The 22,743-nt window shown below is 37.6% G+C and overlaps 1 protein-coding gene across 6 annotated transcripts in view; it reads left to right on the forward strand.

Moving 5' to 3' along the window:
* GDAP1 (ganglioside induced differentiation associated protein 1) overlaps positions 1-21,689 on the forward strand; it is a 45,071-nt gene extending 23,382 nt beyond the window's left edge. For 2 of the 6 annotated variants that reach the window (XM_031669639.1, XM_031669641.1), the window contains exons 2-5: positions 15,215-15,388; positions 16,655-16,749; positions 17,719-17,833; positions 18,799-21,689. In XM_031669639.1, the coding sequence (XP_031525499.1) occupies positions 15,232-15,388; positions 16,655-16,749; positions 17,719-17,833; positions 18,799-19,181 (750 nt within the window). In that variant the 5' untranslated portion in view covers positions 15,215-15,231 and the 3' untranslated portion in view covers positions 19,182-21,689. Of the gene's footprint in view, positions 1-5,524; positions 5,731-5,759; positions 6,200-6,411; positions 6,605-15,214; positions 15,389-16,654; positions 16,750-17,718; positions 17,834-18,798 lie in introns of those variants that run through there. The other 4 variants (XM_003902877.5, XM_031669638.1, XM_009213228.4 and 1 more) reach the window with 4 other exon arrangements.
* Positions 21,690-22,743: the final 1,054 nt, after the last annotated feature.

Here is a 22,743-nt window from a genome sequence, read left to right on the forward strand (position 1 = left end):
AAATAGCAGGCGATTGGTTATTCTTAAAAACAGAGAGACCTCTTGTGGCCATTCATAAAAGTACCTGAAAAAACCAGAAATCCAGAGTAGTCTAATTTATCAGTTTTCTCTAGCTTGGTTGTCATTCTTCTTCTTCTTCTTCTTTTAATATAGGAATTACTTAATACCTGTCAAAATATATATGATAAGTCAGTAATAGGATTTTTACATAACAGTGACTTACATAAATGTATACCACCTCAGCCGTAACAGTACTATAGGATAAAGTAAAACTTTATTGAAGCATAAAGCAAAAACATACAAGAAATTGCACAAAACATAAAAGTGTCTAGCTTGAGGAATTTTCCTAAACTGGATATTTCTGTGTAGCCAGCATATCTGGTAGATTTTTTATCATAATTTTATAGGTAAGATGACTCAGGCTCAGAAGTTATGTGATTCATTGTTTTATAACATCAATCAAATTCATGTGAACTTCATTCACTCAGAAATAGGCAAAATGAAGAAAGAACTTGAAATAAATGTTAACATAAAAGTCAGTTTACAGAGCCATGATCTATAATCTAGATTTATAAATATGAAAATTTATCAAATGAAGTTACTTTTTTACACGTATAATTTCTAGAGCAGTAGACTATTAGGTCACAATTTATTATTATTGTATTTGTTATTTGTTGTTGGTAGTGGTTACCTGCTATTTTTCTCCATTAATTAATAAGCAGTTTGGGTTCATCTTTTATGTACCAAGCACTTTCTGGGTTCCTGGTGACACTAAAATGAATAATATTGGATCTTTGCCCTTCAGTGGCTCAGAGTCTGATGCACCAGAAAGACATATGGACAGTAGTTTAATAATACAGCAGTTTGACAAGGACTCTAATGGAACAGTATCCATCTGCATGGACTCATTTTCAATAAGGTGGCTGTATTTTTCTCCAAAGTCCACCTCAGGCTGGTTAAAACTTGCAAGTCCACAACTTTCTCTCTTTGGTTTAAGGCTAGCATAGTGTAGTAGAAGCTAATACTTGACTAGTAATCAGAAAATGTGTGTCTGAGATGTAGTTCTGTCACTTACTGGCTCCACAATTTTGGACTAGTCTTTCACTTACTGAACCTCATTTCTTCAGCTATAACTGTAGTGGAAGCTCTTCTAACTTAGGGATGGTAGCTACCTCACAGGCTATCATGAAGATCAAATGAGATTGTAAGAAAACTGTTTACGATCTTTAGATGCAGACGTTCTACTTTATACCTTTTGTTTATAAAGTATTAATATTGAACATCAGTACAGTCATCAGTTCATTCACTGTTTACTAGTTCATGATTTTGCTGCTGGGAAGATGTGCTAGAGGAAGTGCTCAGTGTTTGATAGTGGGCAGATTGACCTGTGCATATCCATGTTCTTCCTAAGGATAGTGAAGAGAATGAAAAGATAATAAGCATAGTGGGTGTCTCGGAAATGGAGAAGGAAGCAAAAGCTGATTAGGGAAAGGAAAAGGTACCGAAAACAAATTAGTATGCAAATTTACTCATTCACAAATTTACCCAGAGTTCTCTTTCTCCTCATCAAAACACTTTATTAAATACTAAATAAGATAGATACATTCAATGGTATACTAGTAAATATTTAACAGCCAACTTTCTGGGAAAAAGTTAAACATGATAGCATTTACTGATTTCTGTAAAAAGTTCTACCATGGCCAATTTCAAGTCACTAACATGACATCACTGAACAGAGAGGAAGAGATATGCAAGTAGCACATCCTTATATACTATTTCCTTTGAATGGATATGATAGACACAAACTCAGGAGTATAGATAATAATACACATAATTAGGAAGTGATGAGTTTTAAGTATTTGTTAGCTTTATTTTAAAAATTAATTAATTAATTAATTAATTATTTTTGAGAAGGAGTCTCACTTTGTTACCCAGGCTGGAGTGCAGTGGAGTGATCTCAGCTCACTGCAAGCTCCACCTCCTGGGTTCACACCATTCTCCTGCCTCAGCCTCCCAAGTAGCTGGGACTACAGGCACCCACCACCATGCCCGGCTGATTTTTTGTATTTTTAGTAGAGACGGGGTTTCACCATGTTAGCCAGGGTGGTCTCAATCTCCTGACCTCGTGATCCGCCTGCCTTGGCCTCCCAAAGTGCTGGGATTACAGGCGTGAGCCACCGCGCCTGGCAAAAATAATTCATTTAAATGCAACTCAGTTTGATTTAATTTTAACAAATAGCTGAGTTCAACATCCACTTTGCAAATTCCGGAAATTTAACAATCAGCTATCATGAGCCAGTGGGGACACTACCCTGGATATATGGGTAATTGCATTAGTATGGTACTAGTTATGGTAAAGATTATCACCGCCTCTGGGAAGCTTATCTGTGTTAGGTGCCTTTCTCTATATTCCTACTATAACTTTCTAGATTTCACAGCAAGTACCACCCCATGTTGGGATCTCATTTCTCTGCCTTCACACTTGATTTCCTTAAGGCTAGTGACTGTGACTGACTTTGAACTCTGTATCTTCTCTATCTAGCACTTAGGGCTCAACAAGTGTATATTGAAAACAAATTTACCTGGACCTGGCTCCTGTCCTCAAGGAGCCCACAATAATTATATCTATGATCTACAAAAACTCATAGATACAGAATACACAGTGTAGTAGAAGCTCTGAATAAACATGTGAATGGATAATAAGGTTTTTATATTTTTATTGGGATGGAAAAAAATGATTATAGATCATTGGAAGTAGATGTAGCAGTTCTTCTATTGTGATAAAACAAACACACACACACATTTTTCCTTATGTCATCTATTTAATGATACTATTTTAGTGTTGACACCTTTAACAGTTAAAGGCAACACACATTCATTATAGAACAATTAGACCATGCAGAAGCATAAAGAAATAAAAGCCACCTATATTTTACAAGGTTGATGTATTAGTGAGGATAGGTTAAGAGAGTAGCATCCAGAAAGCACCAAATAACGGTGCCTTGCACAAGATCCTTTGTTCCCTTTTCAAGTAAAAGTTTGGAGGTTTGCAGACTAAAGTTGGTGTGGGTTCTGCTCCTCATTGTCTTCAGAAGGTCAATTTTCCCCAAGCTCATGGCCCAGCTGTTCCTAGGGTATGGCTCCATTCTTCATGGTCCAGATCAGAATCCATCCTCTCTGAAGCAGCATGGAGGGTGGGATGAACAAGAGGCACAGGGCTGATTGTCTCTTTAAGAAAGATTCCCAGAACTTGCCCTGTGGCACATCCATGACCTTCCCCTTGTTAGAAGATAGTCAGAAGACCATGTTTTGCTGCAGTAGAGCCTGGGAAATACAGTCTTTATTCTCAGCAGTCATGTACTCAGCTAAAATTTCTATTACCATGGAAGAAGGGGAAAATAGGTAGGATCAACTGTCAGAATTTGTCACAATTATTTCCTTAAATTGCAAATAGAGGAATTGCTAGGTTAGAAGTTATGCCCATTTTCAAGATTCTTGAAGCATATTGATACATTTGCCTGCAGAAGTTCTGTGCATGTTTACACTCCCAATGAGATCTATGATTACTTTGTACTAAACACCAAGTAATCAAGCCATTCAGTGTTTCTTCTATGGCTTTGCTGTGGGCAGGATGTGATGGAGAAAGTGTTCAGTGTTTGAGGGACCAGGGCTTTATTGTCAGGACTTTTTCAGCTGCAGGTGACAAATGGCTTATCATTAGTATTGGAATTTATTCAAATATTTAGAATGATTTAGTACTAACGTTGGTGCAAAAGTAAGTGCAGTGTTTGCTACTGAAAGTAATGGAATAGAAAACTAGGAATCTGAAGGTGGATAATTAAAAAATGAAGTTCTGAAGAGGAATGGGAGAGGGGGATTATATGGGTAGTTTTAAAAATTTTGAGACCAAAAGAGAGAGGATGAAATGTAATATGATGTCCTCCTAATGACAGTGAAGGGGCTTTTACACATATATTTTTATCAATGGCTACATTCCAGGCAATACCCTAGGTGCTTTATGTACATCCTTTCTTGAATTCCCACAGCCATCTGAGTAGGCATATAATTTTTATGTATCCATTTTTTACACACAATGATGTCAAAGCTGAAGAAAGCTCAAGTTAGGGTAGAGCTAGTATTTAAACCCCACTCTGATTTCAATGTTTTCCTCTTTCCCCTTTTACTCTTAAGTGTGAACTGATAAAAACAATTTTGGCAAGGAGTTCACTTTTTCCATAGCACTTGAATTAACTGAAGGATATAAAAAGACATTATCAAATCTTTAAAAATTATGAAAGAATTACAGAGAGTAACAAATGAAGTACTGTAAAGGCGAGGAAGAACCTCATGAGATTTGTCTTTTTCAGGGGCCTTTCTCTGACCTCGGTTGACTGCCTGCCCCTCCTTTCTCATTGTTCTCTGCATTCACCGTAAGACAGTTCTCATCTTTATTGTGATTGTCTATTTCCTTGGTCGTCTCTACTGCCAGATTATATCTTGAGTGTTAGATATTAGATCTTACACATCTTTATATTACCAGGAGCCAGCACAATGTCTGGAACATTGTAGGTGCTCAAAAAATATTTGCCAAATACATTGTACAGGCGTTTATTCCATGGTTATATTTATACATATTACTGAAAGAGATTTTTAAATTCAACTTACTCTATGATGCCAAATTTTCAGAGACATACAATAACTAGACTAATATAAAATTATGATTCTGACTATGGTTATAAACAGAATGTTTATAAGGCAACTGAACCTGTGACTAAGACTGAGTGCCTACAACGTGACAGGGTGTTCTGAGTGTTTAACATTTTATTATTAATTTTTCACAAAAATCTTATGAGAGAAACAATAAAATTATTATTCTTACTTAGAAAATGGAAAAACCAGGACATGAACTTAGGCAGTACTGTTCTAGAATTTTTGTGTTTAACAACTAGGCTATTTTATATCGCCATTGTTTATTAGCTGTTTATGACAAAAACAGTTTTTTTGCATGACTCCATAGTGGCATCTTTTTTTTTTCTTTTACAAAGCACAGTTATCAAAATCAAGTACTTAACGGTTTATACAAGACTATTCTCTACAGCAGTTAGTCAAATTTGAGGAATTAGTCCACTAATGTCATAGTAGCATCTTCTAATGAAAACTCATAGATCCTTTTCCTGTTGTTTTGTCGACCGGAACTTCCTTTCCAAAAAAGGAACAGGCTCTAAGAGCAACCCTAAGTATCTTGGGAAATTGCTGCTTTTATACCTGAGCAACCTCCAAACCGAAGAGTAATTTGCTATCACCATTTTTCCTTACGGCCCTTCATAACCAGGGTCTCATATTTTTGATTTTTTTCTTCTAAAAAAGCAAAAAACAAAAAACAACCGTTCAATTGCACCTCCCAGGTGCACTCGCAGGCTTGCCAGGGGCTTTCTGGGCGCAGACCAAGCGTTTTCGCAGACTCGGCCGCCGGCGGAACTACATTTCCCAGCGGGCCGCGCGCCCTCCTTCCGGCAGGCACGGCTCAAAACCCGGAAACGCCTTGCGGGGCAGTGTGGGAGGCAGAGGCCCAGGGCGGACAGGCTGGGCCCACCCGCGCTCGCTTACCCCGAGATGGCTGGGAGGCAGGAAGAGCAGAGAGGGAGCCCGCCCTTGAGGGCGGAAGGCAAGGCCGACGCGGAGGTTAAGCTTATTCTGTACCACTGGACGCATTCCTTCAGCTCTCAAAAGGTACAGGCCTTGGCGGCGGAGGGTGGCGCGGATCGGGCTTCAGCACTGGGACAGCTCCTGCTGCGTCCCGCTCAGAGAATCCGTTCCACCTAGAAACCCGCCTCCAGCGTCCTGACCCTGGGCAGGCCCTCCCTCCAGGTTGCCCCCCGGTGGGGAGCGGGTAGAACCGGTCTGAGATAATCTTATGTGGCTATGACCCAGGCTCTGCCTCTCGCGAAATGCGACAAAAAAAGCATCATTTTCAGTATTTAGCCTGGAGGCCTTGCCTGCTGGGCTTCAGAGAGAGGCAGAGGGAGGTGCCTTCGTGCACCCTTATCATCTGCGATCTCTTCTGCTCTCTCGCATTCACTTTCTTCCGCAAGAGCTGATGTACGTACATGTCAGGTTCTTGTCTGGGAAGGGCGCATAATCAGGTTTAGGACGCCAAGAAAGTGGTGGTGATGAGGAGGGTGACTGTTCAATGAATACAGTAAGAATCATTTCATTACTTATTTTGTGTTCTTCTCTTAATTTGTTGAATATTGTTCTGTACTTGTTAATTCCAGGAATAGGAATTGTTAAAACGACTGTTGAAAATGTCAGTAACACAGGGGAGCCCAGAAAGGCTGTTTAGCGGTGTCCAGGGAAGTCATTTAATTGAAAGCTTACACGTGTTGTAGTAACCAGTGTGAACTCTTCCAGGTGCGCTTGGTAATTGCTGAAAAGGCATTGAAGTGCGAGGAACATGATGTAAGTCTGCCCTTGAGTGAGCACAATGAGCCTTGGTTTATGCGTTTGAACTCAACTGGAGAAGTGCCTGTCCTTATCCACGGGGAAAACATAATTTGTGAGGCCACTCAGATCATTGATTATCTTGAACAGACTTTCCTGGATGGTAATGTTAAGGCTACTTGTGATTTCTTGGATTTACTTTCAACACAACTATGTGTTCCCTTTCTCTTTTTCTCTCTCTCCTCTCTTTCTCTTGTGTCATGATGGTGATTTGGGATTAAAAACCTTTTCCATTTCCATAAGCACACAAATAGGTCGATAACAAATTTTGTATAAGCTAGTATAATGCTACTTAAAAGAATTTCATTCAAAGTACAAATGTTAATGTTGAAACTTAAAAAAAATTCACTTGCAAAAAACTGCAGATGTGTGGTTTGTGTTGGAGATTTCTTAGCCTTAAATTCATAATATTCTAAATGTGCACTATGACAATTTCATCGAATAAACCAAATGGTTTCACCTTAAAAACAAGGGGGGGAAAAGAGCAACAAATCTTAAAGGAGAATAGGATGTTAGTATACCTGAGTTCTTTGCCCCAGTCACTTCTGAATTGTTTGAATTTTATATATTTACTAAGGAATTGTAGGGCTTAAATTTGTATAGTGCATTTAGGTAAATCATTTATTGACAGCTTGTTATGTGTCAGACATTTTATAATTTCTATACTATGTTGTCTTCAGAAGAATCTGAGACAAGTTATTCCCATTATGTACATGAGGAGAAAGCAACAGGGTTGCCCAAAGTAATATAGCTATTGTATGGCAGAGTCTTTGGTCTCCAAAGCCTTCATACTATACTGACTGTCTCCCATAGTCTTTGTCACTTACACATTGTCTTGCTTGTTCCTAATAGTAATCCTTTGAGGTGAACTGTAGCTGCAAGGATTTACCCAAGATTACACAGCTGATCACAGCGGACATTGTTGAGAGCAGAACAGGGGGCTCAGAGCTTCCAGCTGAATGCTCTTCTAAAAAGGCTGTGTGAGATTGTTACTTTTCATCTGCTCCCAGTTATGTTGATGTTAATAGGGTAGGGTGAAAGCAGAGCCTAGCCCCAAACTACAGGAAGCTGACAAAGGAAATTACTAGGACAAAAAAAAAAAGTCTCAGGTACTTAGAAGGAAAATGAGTATGAGGCCTAGATGGTGGGCAGTGGGGCCGGGGAAGCCCAGGGAATTAGATTAGCAATGGGCTACCCCTGTTCTTAATCTAAGTGCTAGTCCCCTAGGATTGTGATTGGAGGTTTTAATTAAAGGTAGCTTTGGCCTAAACCAAAACGTTTAATGAGGTACTTTCTTTTCATCTTTATTTGCTATTCCTTGTAAATTAATATGCTGGGGACTGTACTGAAAATGACGACTAGTTCATTTAAGACAATTTTTCTTAATCTTGAGCTTTTTGGAAATGGATAAGTCTGTTAATAATTTGTATTTCTTGGGAGATGTAATTATAATTGAACAAAACAAAATAATTGTGTTAATAATTCTATTTTAAATGATAAAAAACTTTAAAAAGGTATTCTAAATGGAAAATGCCATTTAAGTGTTTTGGTAGCATTGCTTGAACTGCTTCTACTATCATCATTTACCTCCTCCCTCCATTCCTTACACTGTTTTTCCTCTAAGAAATTCAGTGATATAAATTATATTTACAACATAGTAATGTTACCAATTATTAGGTTTTCTTACGATTTTCCTTAGTCTTTCTCTTTTGCTTTTAGTACAGAATCATAACAAAGCAGAAATATGTTCTGTGTCCTGCTAAGCTGTATTTAAATAACCAAAGGAAATGCTAAATTCTTTTGATTACTATTTATTGAATTAGAAGAGAAGGCACTGTAGGCTGTGACAGGATGGAAATACGGAAACCGCAGACTTTAATTCTGGTTGAAATATTATTGTAACTCAGCAATCAAGAGTCCTAGCTTTTAGTCTGACGCTGCCACTAACTTGTTGAATCTTTCAATCAATTGGGAAGGACGAAAAAACGATTAAGGGACCCAAAACTTATGGTAGATAGGAAGACAGCAAGAGAACAATAGTTTATATAAATCAAGGCTGTTATATAAATCAAGGTCAAGAAGAAGTTTATCTCAGAGTACTGAAGTTTTAAAAAGTGTTATCACAATTAAGATACTTTAAGAACTCATGGGGAATGAAAGACAACATAGATAAACATCCTATTGTCAAAGACAGGGAAAAGTGAATTCTACCAATCCTTGCTACTTACTGTATGTTCCCATTCACCAGCAGCACTGGCATCACCTGGGAGCTTGTTAGAAATGCAGAACCTTAGGCCTCTCTGCAGATCTATCAAATTAGAATCTTTGTTTTAACAAGAGCCCCAAGTGATTCATATGTACATTAACGTTTGAGAGTACTGCTATAAATTAGTGTTTAGTTAAGTAAGCACTGGTGTAAATTACTGTCTTTAAATCTGGCAGAAATCTAGAATAGATTGTGAAAAGTTGTTTAAATATGTTTAAAATTTTTGTGTATCTCAGTGAAAGGAACCAGTTTAAGTTTTACACTGCTGGAGAATGTCCCTAACACTTTTAAAAAACTGTCTGTTATGTGCCAGGCATGGTTCTAGATATAGTATATCTTGATTTAAGTAGAACATTTGAGATTACATTACATATACCCTTGTGGAATAAAGGAGCAAATATAGCTAGAGGATTGTAATGCACATTTGCAGATGAATAAACTACCATATTAAAGAATATTAATTTATAGATTTCTTATACCAGATTACCTCTTCAACTGTAGACTCTCATTTTACTTATAATTGTTTTTATACTTTATTTTAAATGTTTGAATTGTACACCACTGTATGTACCATGAGGTTGGGAACAGTGTATCTTATTAAAAACTATCCCCAATGCCTTATACAGTGAATGTTTCTTAATAGGTGCTTAATAAATATTTTGAATGATTAAAATGAGTGAATTATTGAAACAGATGTTAGCCTGGACAGGAATCCCTTGTAATGTTCTTGTAGGCTTCTGTTTTGACTTGAGCCTAACAAGTCAATGATTTGAATAAAGACATAGAAGAAATAAGATTACATTTGTGAATGACAGAAAAGATAGTCAAAATGATGACTAGCTTATAAAATATTTCTTATGGAAATACAACAAAATGGAAAAATAAGATAAAGTTTAACAAGACTAAATGTAAAATGAGTATGAGGAAAATGGGTATCAGGCTTTTGATTTAAAAAACCCGCTGCATTCCAAAAGAATAGGGCACCTGGTTAATAGATAGTAAGTTACCAATGTTAAATGGCTAGTGTGATTTCAGGTTCTTTGAAAATTATAGATTTTATTGAGAACAGGGTGAGTTGTAACACTCTGCATTCTGAGCTGTTTGGAATAGTTGGCATTTTGTCCAATTATGGATGTAACTTTGAGGAATGTTGATGAGATAGAGTAAGTGGGTAGATTTCATGAGGTGTGCAGTTGCCCATGGTCATGACAGGAGACTGTAAGTGTAACCATTCCTCTAAAGAACAGAATGTAGTGAACTAGTATGTCCTTCACTGTTATTTGCTGTCCCCTGTTATCGATCCAGTGGGGATTATGCCAAAAATGATGACTTGCTGATCTGGAGACATTTCTCAACTTTTTTGTGTTTATAGTTACATATTTATATCCTTGTACTTTTGGGATAGTTCATTAAATAATTGGTAGTTTGATAGCTGAGGCAATCCTTTTCAAGTCATAGTCTGAAATAGTGAATATCTGTTGGATAATGGCTATGTTTGATTTTTTTTTTAATTGGAAAGCAGTCATACGGAAGAATGGTATAGACATGAATGATGTTCCTGAGGGCAAAACTTGGGTCAAATGAGAAATTTAGAAGTATTCAGTTACGGCTGCTAAACTAAGAGCTGGCCAAGAGCTGTCTCTTCATTTATTCTTTCAGTAACCATTTATTGGGTATTAATTGGGTGTAGGGTCCCGGGATACTTCAGAGATATTTTAAAGATCCGAAATCATTAGAAGCTTGCTAGTCTTCAAAGATAATTTCTTTCTACAAATTTGGTGATAATTCCAAATCTGTTCTTAACATATACATGTGCTATTACTGTCCAGTTTTATAGACTCTTTCATGTACATGATACCTCTTTCAGTCTGGGCGTGTGGTGAAGAATAGTTATTTTACAGCAAGCAACTGATAAAGCTAGATGAGGTATGAGAGCAAGCAAACTAGGTAAACTGAGGAAGAATGGATGGGACAAGGTGAATGTATGCACAAATATGGATTTTTCAATCTAGCTATTGTACTCATAACCTCTTTAAATAAAATTTTAACTTGGCTACTAATCAAAAATATATGAAATAACTATAAAATACTAGAATATATGTATTACTACCAAGTAACTCTGGTAACGTGGAATCAAGAATAATGGATTTTTGTAATTTAATACAACAGTTCCTTGAACATCACGTTCATGTCTTATGTCTAGGTATATAATTTATTCTTAGGAAATAGAATTTAGTTTGGAAATAAATTATTCTAGTATGATATTAAAATCACATAAATCTTATTAGGATATCTAAATTTATAGATAAAATATTGTCTATAAAATATATCTAAATATTACATTTGAATTTCATCAAATGTAACATTTAAAAAGAATGTTAATTCTGGTGTCACTGTTATATTAAAAATAGTTATTTAAGGAATTACCAATTAACATTTATCTTTATGTTCATCAAGAAAAGGCTCTTGTGTATAGTTGAATATAGGCCTTTTAGCACATAGACTGAAATTGCAGATTAGCACAAAGTATGGAGAAAATATACCATATGGCATGGAAAAGAATATCAGTCTTTATTGTGTCAGTAAAAGTTGCTTTAAAGAGTAACATTTTTTTCTCTTTGTGATTTGTCCAATTTTAGCAGACAAGTGGGGGGTATTAAAATTCAGAGGCCCTCTTTCTATATTATGTGTATCTAACAATTGGAACTGTCTGATAAAGGAGTTTTTGCTTCCATTATTACAAATGTTTCTGTTAAAAGTCTTAACTATAATACCAGTTAAAAGTAGTTAAACATAAAATTTATTGACAGTAATGCTATAAATTTGTCTCAAAATCCTGGATGCATACAGTGAACTGATATAATTTGACACCAGGTCTTTTTTTTCCCCCCTCATCTGTATTTAGATTTGCTCTTTCTAGTTCCAGAGTTATGACAGTATTGAATTGTAATCAGTTTGCAATCATATCTTTTGCCTCAGGTCATAACTTAATTGTTTAACACTTGTGTGTGTGTGTGTGTATGTAGATATATATTTATATATATATATTTCAGACAGTCTCGCTGTGTCTCCAGGCTGGAGTGCAGTGGCATGATCTCTGCTCACTGCAACATCTGCCTCGCAGGGTCAAGGGATTCCCCTGCCTCAGCCTCCCAAATAGCTGGGACTACAGGCATGCACCACCACACCTGGCTAATTTTTAGTATTTTAGTAGAGATGGGGTTTCACCATGTTGGCCAGGATGGTCTCTTGATCTCCTGAGCTCGTGATCTGCCCGCCTCGGCCTCCCAAAGTGCTGGGATTGTAGGCATGAGCCACCACACCCAGCCCATTATTATATATTTTTAATAGCCTAGTGTGTGACTAGTTGAAGGGTACAATATTGTTCAGCTGTGTTATGCATATTATATACTGATGCAATCACTATACAGTCTAAGTAAAATAAACAGCAAAGGGCTAGAGTGAGGAATGAAATATAATCTTTCCATTGAGCTAGTAAGGGAGACTTGAAAATTATACAAATAGACCTAGGGGAGTCTTTCTTGAAAACAAGGCGTAATAATACCTCCTTTATCTGCCTTTGCTAGGAAACATGGGTAACCAGAGTAGTGAATTTAGTAAAATAATGAAAACTTATGCCTTTAAGCCCCTAATTTCTTTTTTATTTTTTTACTCTTGGGAAAAACCAAATGTAATTTAAAAAAAAAGGCTCAGAGCCATTGTTATTTTACTCAGCATTACAGGGACTTGAGAATGTACAGACCCATTTGTCTCTATTACATGGCTGCATAATGCTTTTATTGTTTCTAATTTTATTTTTTGCTTCTTTTGGTTTCCTCTGCTGTTTATCAGATCTTTCTGCTTTATATCTATCTGCTGGTTTATAATTTGCTGCCTAAATTTATGTGTAATATAAAACTTGTCCCCTACTCAGTTATTCCAGAAAGTCGGTTCTTGTGCCAACTTATTTGTTCTTTCAGCTTAATACCAAGCCTGATTTCCACTATTGCAATCCCACTCCCCAGTGCTGGCACCTCCTCTCATTGCCTGCTTCTTAAAACTCCCTAATTCTCTATCCTGCCCCGGTATGCCTTATGTTGCTTTCCCACTCCTGGTTGAGGTAGATTACTGAGAAAAAAATTCTTGCTTTTAGTATTTTGATAAAGGTGCTTTACGGAAGGACTGGAAAATAAAATAGGATAGGATTGAGAGGGAAGATCTCCTCTATAATTCAAAGGAAATTCCCAGTTGTCCTTTGAAAAATTATTTTATCAGAAGCAGCAGATACTGCTGTGCTTCGGTTTGAGGAGGAGGATGGCAGCACAGTGCCCCTGTGATACTGGACAGGGCATGGTTGACACTCACGAAGAAAGAAAGATGGGAAGATAACTTGGGTTCAGTGGGTGCTCTGACAGAGTGCTTCAGGAAATGGTTAGATAGTAACGGCACACTGAGTACAAGAAAATTATTTTCATGGATTTAAACATTTGTCCTCCTTGAAGAATTTGGGCTTGGCCTGATGGATCTTCCCCAGAAAGCAATTAGGCATTGTTTTTCCTGCTCTCATTCACTTTTCTAGGAAGGAAATGGTATGCTGTTCTGGAGAGAAGCCCCAGGGCCTGGCACCAGAAAGCAGGCAGAGCCACCAGCCATTACTTTGACCTTTTGGGAAGCGTTTGAAAATGTACTATTTATGATTATTAGCCTGAGATTCTTGGACCCCTAAAGCATTAGTTCTTAAACTTCTTGGTCTCTACACCCCTTTGTCTTTGAGGACACGAGAGAGCATTTTTTAAATGTGGATCATGGCTATCAATATTTACCATTTAGAAAGCAAAACTGAGAAAACTTAAACTATTAGCCTACTTAAGCACAATCCCACTAGCTGTCAGAGTGATAGTGTCATGTTTCCTGTAGCCTCTGGAAACTTCTACTGTACGCTTGAGAGAGACAGTAAGAGTGAAAAAGTAATTAATGTCTTAGTATTTCTATAAAAACATCTTGACTTTGTAAATCCCCCAAATGTGTTTTAGAAAAACCCAGGGATCCTCAGACCATAGTGTGAGAACTGTCGCCCTTAGGGGTTTATGAATAGAATTCAGGATATTTGAGATCTTGGATGGGGAATAATTGTAGGTCTAATATTTAAAGCAATTATTTCCTTCCATTAGCAATGTAGGCACAATCCATGGCAATATCAGGAGTGCCTGCGGCTTTGAAATCCAATAGAAATCACAGATATGTTCATGGTTAAGTTATTGCAGATATCTTAATACTTTGAAATTGTGATAGTTATTAGACCTGACATTTTTTAGGGACAGTTTGAGAGCCAGAGGTAGGAAGAGATTCTGAAGGGACATAGTCCCCACCTTTGGGTTGTATCCTTCACTTTATTCTTTATGGATAGTCTCTGAAATTAAAATCCTTTGAAGATGTTATGATGGTATAATCAAAGAGAGCATTACATTAGGAATCAGATGACTTTAGTTCTAGCTCTGCTTCTAATTAGCTGTGGGATCTTGTGAGAAATTTTCAGCCCTTGTTTCTCAGTATACGTGTTAACTACTGCAGCGCCTCTCCAGCTCCAGGAATCTATGTAATAACTGGAAATTTTGGAATGTATTCATTATAATTTATTAAACACCTACTACATGTCAAACATTATACTAGGCACTGGGAATTTAACAGAGAGCAGTACATGGTCCCTGCCCTCAAGGACTCTACAGTCTGGATTTTAACTAGCAAATAAGGATGTATGTAGAACCCACTTTCTAGAGATAATTGTTAGAAATTCCTGGGGAAAGTGCACCTGTGATATTTGAGCAAAGGCCTTTCCTGTTCCATATAGATTGTCATTTCACATTCACATGTGTCAGTAGGGTCACTCTTGATGTTGGTTGGCACCTAGAAAAGAGTAACCCATGATTATCTTCCCATAATGAGTCCTCATTCAATTAACCAAACTTTTAGGGCCTTAAGTGTGTGGAGAACTGTGCTAGACTCTGGAATGCAGGTTCCTTTCCCTGAAGACAGTCATGGGGTAAAAAGATGCAATGAATTACAGTGTGATAAAGGCTGTAATAGAGTGTGTATAATATGTTATGGATGTATAGAAGAAGGCACATGTGAGCCAGTCAGATGTTGGCAGTTGTAGGAGGTTAGGGAATGCTTCATGGAATAAATGGCATAAATAATTGGGCCTTGAAGGCTGAGTGCAGTTTGCAAGGTGGAGAAATGAGAGAATACCAGTGTGATTATGGTTTGGGATCTTGTCTGGTGCATCAGGCCATTTCAAACTTTGGATGTCTGCAGCGAGGAGACAACGTTCTTTGAATATACAGATATGTTGAAAATGTTAATGATGAGTGGTTAGTGTTTTTGTTTTGCTTTTGAGGGTAACAACTCATTTGTAACATTTTCTTCAATATTTGTATGTGCGTATTTTAGAAAGAACACCCAGATTAATGCCTGATAAAGGAAGCATGTATTACCCACGGGTACAACATTACCGAGAGCTGCTTGACTCCTTGCCAATGGATGCCTATACACATGGCTGCATTTTACATCCTGAGTTAACTGTGGACTCCATGATCCCGGCTTATGCAACTACAAGGATTCGTAGTATGTAAACATTTTAAAGACCTGGAATTCTGTCTGACACTTTCTTTTAATTCATTCTGAGACCTAGCACGTCTCATGGTCACTAAAAGAAGATTGAGAATAGCGTTGTTGAGTTTGCTTCATGGATGTGCATGTTATGGATCGATCCGTGAACCAGTCGTATTAATCTGTGCTTCACTTGCTCAGTTGGACATTTATTGTCTATAGGACCTGATTTACCAACTCTTGGCTTTTAGGACCAAGCTTTAGGACCAAAACTCAAAAGAGTGGATCATGGAAAAGTAAAGAATATAACATATTCTCATGAACAGATGGACTAAGAATCTGAAAAGCTGGGATCTGCCTAGGATTATGGGCAGTTGAGTTCATGTTTCTGGTCCTTAATTGTTGTTTCATTATGTGAGCAAACTGGACTAGAGGGTGTCTGTCTCTATGTTCAGTGATAGGAGATTTATTGGGATTGAGTTGTGACATCCAGCTTTCTGCCTTCCTTCTGTCATGAGGATAGAGTCAGTGCATGATCTGTGGAGCAGGAGGTGTGCTTTATAGCACAGATAATTGGGGATAAGAAGGGAAAAGATGGTGGCAGTGGTCACACTTTGGAAATGTTGATCAGAAACACTCAAACTCAGATCTCCTAAATCCAGAAACCATTTTTCCCCATTATGATACTCACCTTTATTATTATTATTATTCTTTTTTTCCTTTTTGATACCCCTCCTTTTCCTCTCCTCTTCTCTCCCTTCCTTCCTTGTCACCACTTCCTTTTTCTCCCTTCTTTTCCTTTTTCTTCTCCACCGCCCTCTCTTCCTGCTTCTCTTTCCTCTTATTCCTCCTCCTCCTCTTCATAAGTACCCTTTATATGATGTGAAACAAGAGTTTTGAGTATAATTCTATGACCTACAGTCAATATTTTTTAAAAATAAGCCTTTTTCCTCCCTTCATATAGGAGTTCATTATAGAAAGCTTGAAAGGTAGAGGAAGGCAGAGCAGCAAGCCTGCACTGAGCATTCTAAAGTTCTGGGCCTTGCTCTAAGTGCTTCCCATGAAGCTTCTCATTTAGTCTTCACCCTGCATGGCAGATACTCTTATGGTTCCATTTGAAAGATGAGGAAACTGAGGCACAGACAGGGTAAGCCCAAGGCAGAGGAGCAGGGCATGAGCCCCAGAGCTCATGCTCTTGCCATTGAGTTTCTCTGCTGCTTCTTGTTTCTGGTGTAGAAGGGAGAAAGTAATTTTCTGTTTCCAAAATGTTTTTATTATCAGGCCAAATTGGAAACACAGAGTCTGAGCTGAAGAAACTTGCTGAAGAAAACCCAGATTTACAAGAAGCATACATTGCAAAACAGAAACGACTTAAAGTAAGTCAATCAGCTGTCCTCAGTTGACACACACTGCATGGAGTAAATGTTCTACTTTTTGTAAAGTACCGCTATTTCTAGAATATCGTCTTTTAAATATTGCAATTCACTAGTACACATGTTACCTTTGGCTTATGTTCTCCTTTTAGAAAGAACTTTTTATTAGACTTGATATTCAAACTTGATGACAAGTGCTTAACAAACAGATATTGAGCATGCTAGTTGCCAAAAAAGTTATGAAATGCAAAGGAAGTTCATAACATATTCTAGAGTCTGTCATTTCAGGTATTCCACCACTGGAAGTCCTCACTAGACCTACATCCCTCCATGTGTCACACTGACTCGCTTTGCCCCCTGAGGGGCATGCTTTATGGTCAGCCTTTCTCCTTCTGTTGATTCCTTCCCTGAGCCCAGCAACACATGCAAGCTTCTCTCATATTAAAAGTGTAGAAAACGGCGGCACTCCCAACCTTCCCCAACTTCCCACCTTCTTTTATCCTATCTTAGCTAAACGAGCTCCTCAGAAGAAACATCTGCACTCACCGTCACTTGACTGATTCTCCACTCGCCCTTTAACTCCTTTACTCGGACTTCTTTCTCATCCCTGACCTTTCAGCTGCTCTTTCAATTACAGCTGCTGCAATTCTTTTCCTGAGTTGGGCTTGGCAGACAGCTCTTCCTGTCCCTCCCATTCTTTGCCGTCTCTGGTCACCTGGCCTCATAGGAGCTGCCAGTGGGTGGTGGGTCTGCTCCTGCGGCATTTTCAGAGATGGCATATTTCCTTTCAACTTAGCTCTTTTTTTTTTTTTTCCTGAGTTTTTCTATTTCTTCCCGTTGTCTAAAATAAACAGGCTGAACTCTGTAAGAGTTTGTATCTGCTTTGCTTTACCTAGATTTATTTTTTTTTAAAGGTGTAAGTAATCTGTTTTGTTTTATTTTATTTTATTTTATTTTTTGGTGGTTGATTAGTCAAAGCTACTCGATCATGACAATGTCAAGTATTTGAAGAAAATTCTTGATGAGTTGGAGAAAGTCTTGGATCAGGTTGAAACTGAATTGCAAAGAAGAAATGAAGAAACCCCAGGTAGGTTCTCATTTGTATTCTTTTTCTCTTTTCGACATCAGTATCATTCATGGGAATATTCTTAGGTCTCACCAAAAACGTTCTGTAATCTGCTTTTCATTATTGTTATTCATGGGCAGTTTTAATTATGATAGCAACAATGATATTGCACCCAGAAAAACCCAGGTGTCTAATTGTAACTCACCTACATGAAGTAGTCTGCATTTACATGAAGGATTTTTCTGCATAATTTCAATTATGCTTGGGAGATTTTTACCTAACTGTTTTACAGATTTGTAATTATAGTAATTAGTTTGGTTGAATAACTTGAGTAATTGCTTGAATGTTCCCTCTAGTTTTTTCCTTAGGCAGGGAAACAGCCTCCAATCTAAAGTGTAATAAGGGGGCCAGCACATGGGCATCTGTAAACTGGCTGGTAAGCATGCACGTGCCAGTGAACTGGCTTCAAGGTTAAGACATAGGTGTATACACGTGGGCCATTTATGCTACTCTGACTAGAGTTGAAGACTATGTTACCTGTCACAAAAGCTCTTCTGCTTTAAGTGACTAAGAGCAGTAGCCACTGAGTGATGTTTCAGACTTAGCTTTATGAATTTCTCTAAAGCAGAACTGTTTTTATAAACAAGAAGGAAGTGTCTTTTAACCAACTTGGAGGCTCCCATCCCCTTAGTGTCCTTTACAAAGTGATAAGCTCAAGTGGCTGCAGTCTTACATAGGGACCTGGATGGCTGACAGATGTCAAGCAAGTCTCCTTTGGCCTAGGATACATTTGCATGGACTTTTTTTTTTTTTTTTTTAAAGCATGAAATTACTCTCTGAGTGTGGCTGTCAAGAAAATAAATACATAATGGCCTTCATCTTTTGGTATACTCACACTCACTCTTAAGGCTGAGACCACTGATACCAGCTGGAGTCTGTCTGTAGAGTGCTTGCCTCTAATTCTCTATGTCCCTTTCTCTAATTAGAAGAGGGCCAGCAACCTTGGCTCTGCGGTGAATCCTTCACCCTGGCAGACGTCTCACTTGCTGTCACATTGCATCGACTGAAGTTCCTGGGGTTTGCAAGGAGAAACTGGGGAAACGGAAAGCGACCAAACTTGGAAACCTATTACGAGCGTGTCTTGAAGAGAAAAACATTTAACAAGGTTTTAGGACATGTCAACAATATATTAATCTCTGCAGTGCTGCCAACAGCATTCCGGGTGGCCAAGAAAAGGGCCCCAAAAGTTCTTGGCACGACCCTTGTGGTTGGTTTGCTTGCAGGAGTGGGATATTTTGCTTTTATGCTTTTCAGAAAGAGGCTTGGCAGCATGATATTAGCATTTAGACCCAGACCAAATTATTTCTAGGTTTGTTGGGATCTTACGGTGGCAGCTCATCCAAGCATTTAGCTAGATCTTATGATTGCTGATAGCTCTCTGAGTCTGTCTTATTGAGTAGTTAGCAGTATTTTTTCCTAAAATTCAGAAGTCATCTTTGTTACACAATACAGGGGTTCAGATAGCAATAGGACACAAAATTGCTTCATTCTACAACTGCCAGCTCCAGGCAGAGATGGGAAGGCAAAGAGATAAGAGAAGGAAAAATGAGAGAATGAAGTCTGTATAGGGTAGAGCAATAGAAAGTAAACTTTGGGTGCCTCCAAAATTCATGACTGTCTGTCCCATTGGTAAACCTCACATTTAGTTACTTGTGGCCACTGCCCACACATACACTCCTGTAATTGAGAACTCTTAGGAGAGGACTAGGGAATCACTGGGGATAGTGGGCTGGAGAGAACCCCAGGCTTTATATGTATAGCATCTCATTTGACATCAGTGTTAATTTTAAATGCTTATGAATCACACACATTGCTTTAGTAAGATTAAGTGCTTATATACTTGGAAATGTGATGCTCATTGGAACACATCTGCCTAGCATTTATGTAAAAGTCTTAAGTGATATTAAGATGATTCCTTACCATTTCAGATGGTCCGCAATTTGAATTACCAAGTGGTAATGGTTCCTTACTGTTTTAGATGGTGCCTGTGAGATACCATTCCTCTGGATGGTCATGTCCAGTGGGAGGTAGAAAGGGTGGCCTCTATAGCCCTCTTCGTGCACGTAAGTGGCTATGTGAATGTCCCAGCTAATCACTAGCATGTCATATGGCTGGGTAGTGGGTATTTTGATGACCTGGGAGCACCAAATATGTTCATTTTTCATTTGGGGAGGCTGGTGTGTTAACACAAAAATTGTTGTCCAGATCTTTCCTCTGTTTATGATATTAACAAAAACTTGTTAGAAAAGTCTAGTCTTAGCACTTGGCAGTTAATCTAGGGAAGATGAATTAAAAGGATAGATAGTGATGCATACCTGTATTCATTCATGTATGTTTAAGGGATTTGGGGAGGATACCTCAGTTCATCTGGAAGGGATAGTCCCAGTGTGTCCCATGAATAACCACGGAACTGCAGCAGATGGTTTGTGCTCAGAAAAAGTCTTTCATGGTCACAAGAAGGCACCCTGGAGCTGGCCGTGAAGGCCTTAGGAGCCATTTGTGGTGTCTGGTGGGTAGCAGGCATAGAGATGGTGTGCCGAGGTCCCTGTGAACAACAGTAGCCAAAGAATGTACTAACTTTATCATTAATAGGAAAGGCATGCCTAGAAAGCAATGACTTTTTGGTGGTAAAATGATTCTTTAATTCTATTTTGATGGACTGTAATTCCATTTCGTGACCTAGTTATATTAGAAAACCTTGATGAACTATATGTTCCCGATTTACGAAAGATTACTAAGACCTCCAGAGTAAACTCAATCAGACAATAATTGAGTAGCAGCTTTTTAAGTAGTAACATTTTAAATTTGCACATTAGTGTGTCATCATATGGAGTGTCTGAATCTGTTGCTGGTACATACCAATCCATGTACTCATAAGAGCCATAGAACTTATTATTCATTAGTTCATAGTGTTTGAGTTCTTTATGTCACTCTGTTAGAAACAAGAACTGAGTCGTGAAGAAATAAAAATTGGATTTTTATAAAAATCTCTGAAGGATATTTACCTGTGAAAAGGTTGTTAAGAATAAAAATTAGAAGTCCATGGTTAACTTTTCCTTCAATTTATATTATTCCTGAATCATAGGGAATCTTTATAGAATGTGTTTATAATTTCCTTGTACAGTTTCTTTGGAAATACATTAAAGATAGTGGCAATTTCACGTATTTCATGGATACTTGAGTTTATGCTTTTAAGGCGTTTGTTTAGGGATACAATGACCACTAGATGTCGCTGTTCATCCAGTAGACTAAGATTGGGTGTTCTTTTTGTTCACCAACTCTTCTAAAATGTTTCGAGCAAAGATAGTAATGACCTCAGTTTCTGAAATAAGGGCATCTTCATCAGATTATTCTTCTGTTTAAAAAAAAAGCTTGAGGCAAATGTGACTGATTTCTAATGCTTTGTAAGGGATTACAGTATCACGCAATGTCAAGCTAGAGTTAAACACATTATTAGCTAAATAGGCACTTATATGTATTTTCTTTTTCATGATTATTGGTGACTGGTCAATGTACTCCTCAATTTCCAAAATTTGTATACATATCACAATTAGAAAAATGCCTGAGGTACTAAAGTTATGTTGGCTTTTTGTGTCTTAACACACATAAATACTATTGTTATTGCGACAGATGCCTTTTGAATCCATTTTCCATAATTGCAGATAGTTGTAAATTGCTTGCTCAATTTTTAGTAATTATTGCTGTTGACACCAGCGTTGTAGATTTTTGGTGTTGTTGAATGCAATAGAGAGACCAAGACACTATTCTGTAAGATCAATAAAAGTATTTGGAAAATAAATATGAACCCTAAAACAAAGTACTCATTTTGTAATCTTTTTTGGAAAACAGATATTTTGTTTCATTTAAAATCAAAGCATCATGTGGTAATTAAAAGAGTAAAATAAGCAGAGGTTAGGTATTCAAGATACTTAGCCATAGGATGCCATATTTTCCTTATAACAAAATTGCTGACTCTTGCTTCATTTAAATATACACACTTAAAATGAATGGCAGCCTAAAGAATAACATGGATCTCTCAAAAAACAAAAACAATAACAAAAACAAATTGATCCTGCTCATTAATACAGCTCTTTTGCAGGCAGCCACCTACCATGGGAGAGCATGAAAATGATGAACACTGAGTATTTATCTTTGCAAAATAGTTTTCTTACGTGTTTACTGGGTTTCAATTATTACTCATATTTATGTATATTTTTGACATAGCTAATTTTCTTTTATTGAGTATGGATTATGAATATTCAAATTACCTTCCACATTTCTAGCTTGGTAGGCTTAGCCATTCTAATCAAGTAGAAATTGAGTACTTTCATTTTACACTGAACAAAGCAAAGTAAATGCAAGTCTAATTGGCATTGTTTTCCTTGAATTTACAAACAAGACCAAAGGGAAATAATACTGAATACTTGTGGAAAGTCACCCGAATATCTAACTTCGTAGTCTGCTCAGAAAAGAAAAACAATATGGTAAAGACATGAAGGTCAAATTAATGCAATACATAAATTAGTATTCAGATATAACCATCATATTGTTTATGCCTATTGGTCCGTTTACTTGATCTCTGCTTACTCATATCAGAATGTCTTGATTTTTTAATACTCCAGAACAGTTGTTTTACTAGGTGGGGTAGTAGATTCCAAACAAAGTGAGGAAGTGTAATTTCTAGTGTGAGGATAGTAGTTTTAATTATGTAGTACATTATGAAAATGAAGAGAGGGAATGAAAGAACTCAGTTTATGGATTAGAAAGACAGTGGATGGATGACAGCAGTATCCTTTATTGATTGCACCTAAGTTGGGGCCTGACTGTTAGGAGGGAGGAGAGATTGGCATTGGTGAGAAGGCAGTGGGATA

Source organism: Papio anubis, chromosome 8 (assembly GCF_008728515.1).
Source record: "Papio anubis isolate 15944 chromosome 8, Panubis1.0, whole genome shotgun sequence".
NCBI classification, from domain to species: domain Eukaryota; kingdom Metazoa; phylum Chordata; class Mammalia; order Primates; family Cercopithecidae; genus Papio; species Papio anubis.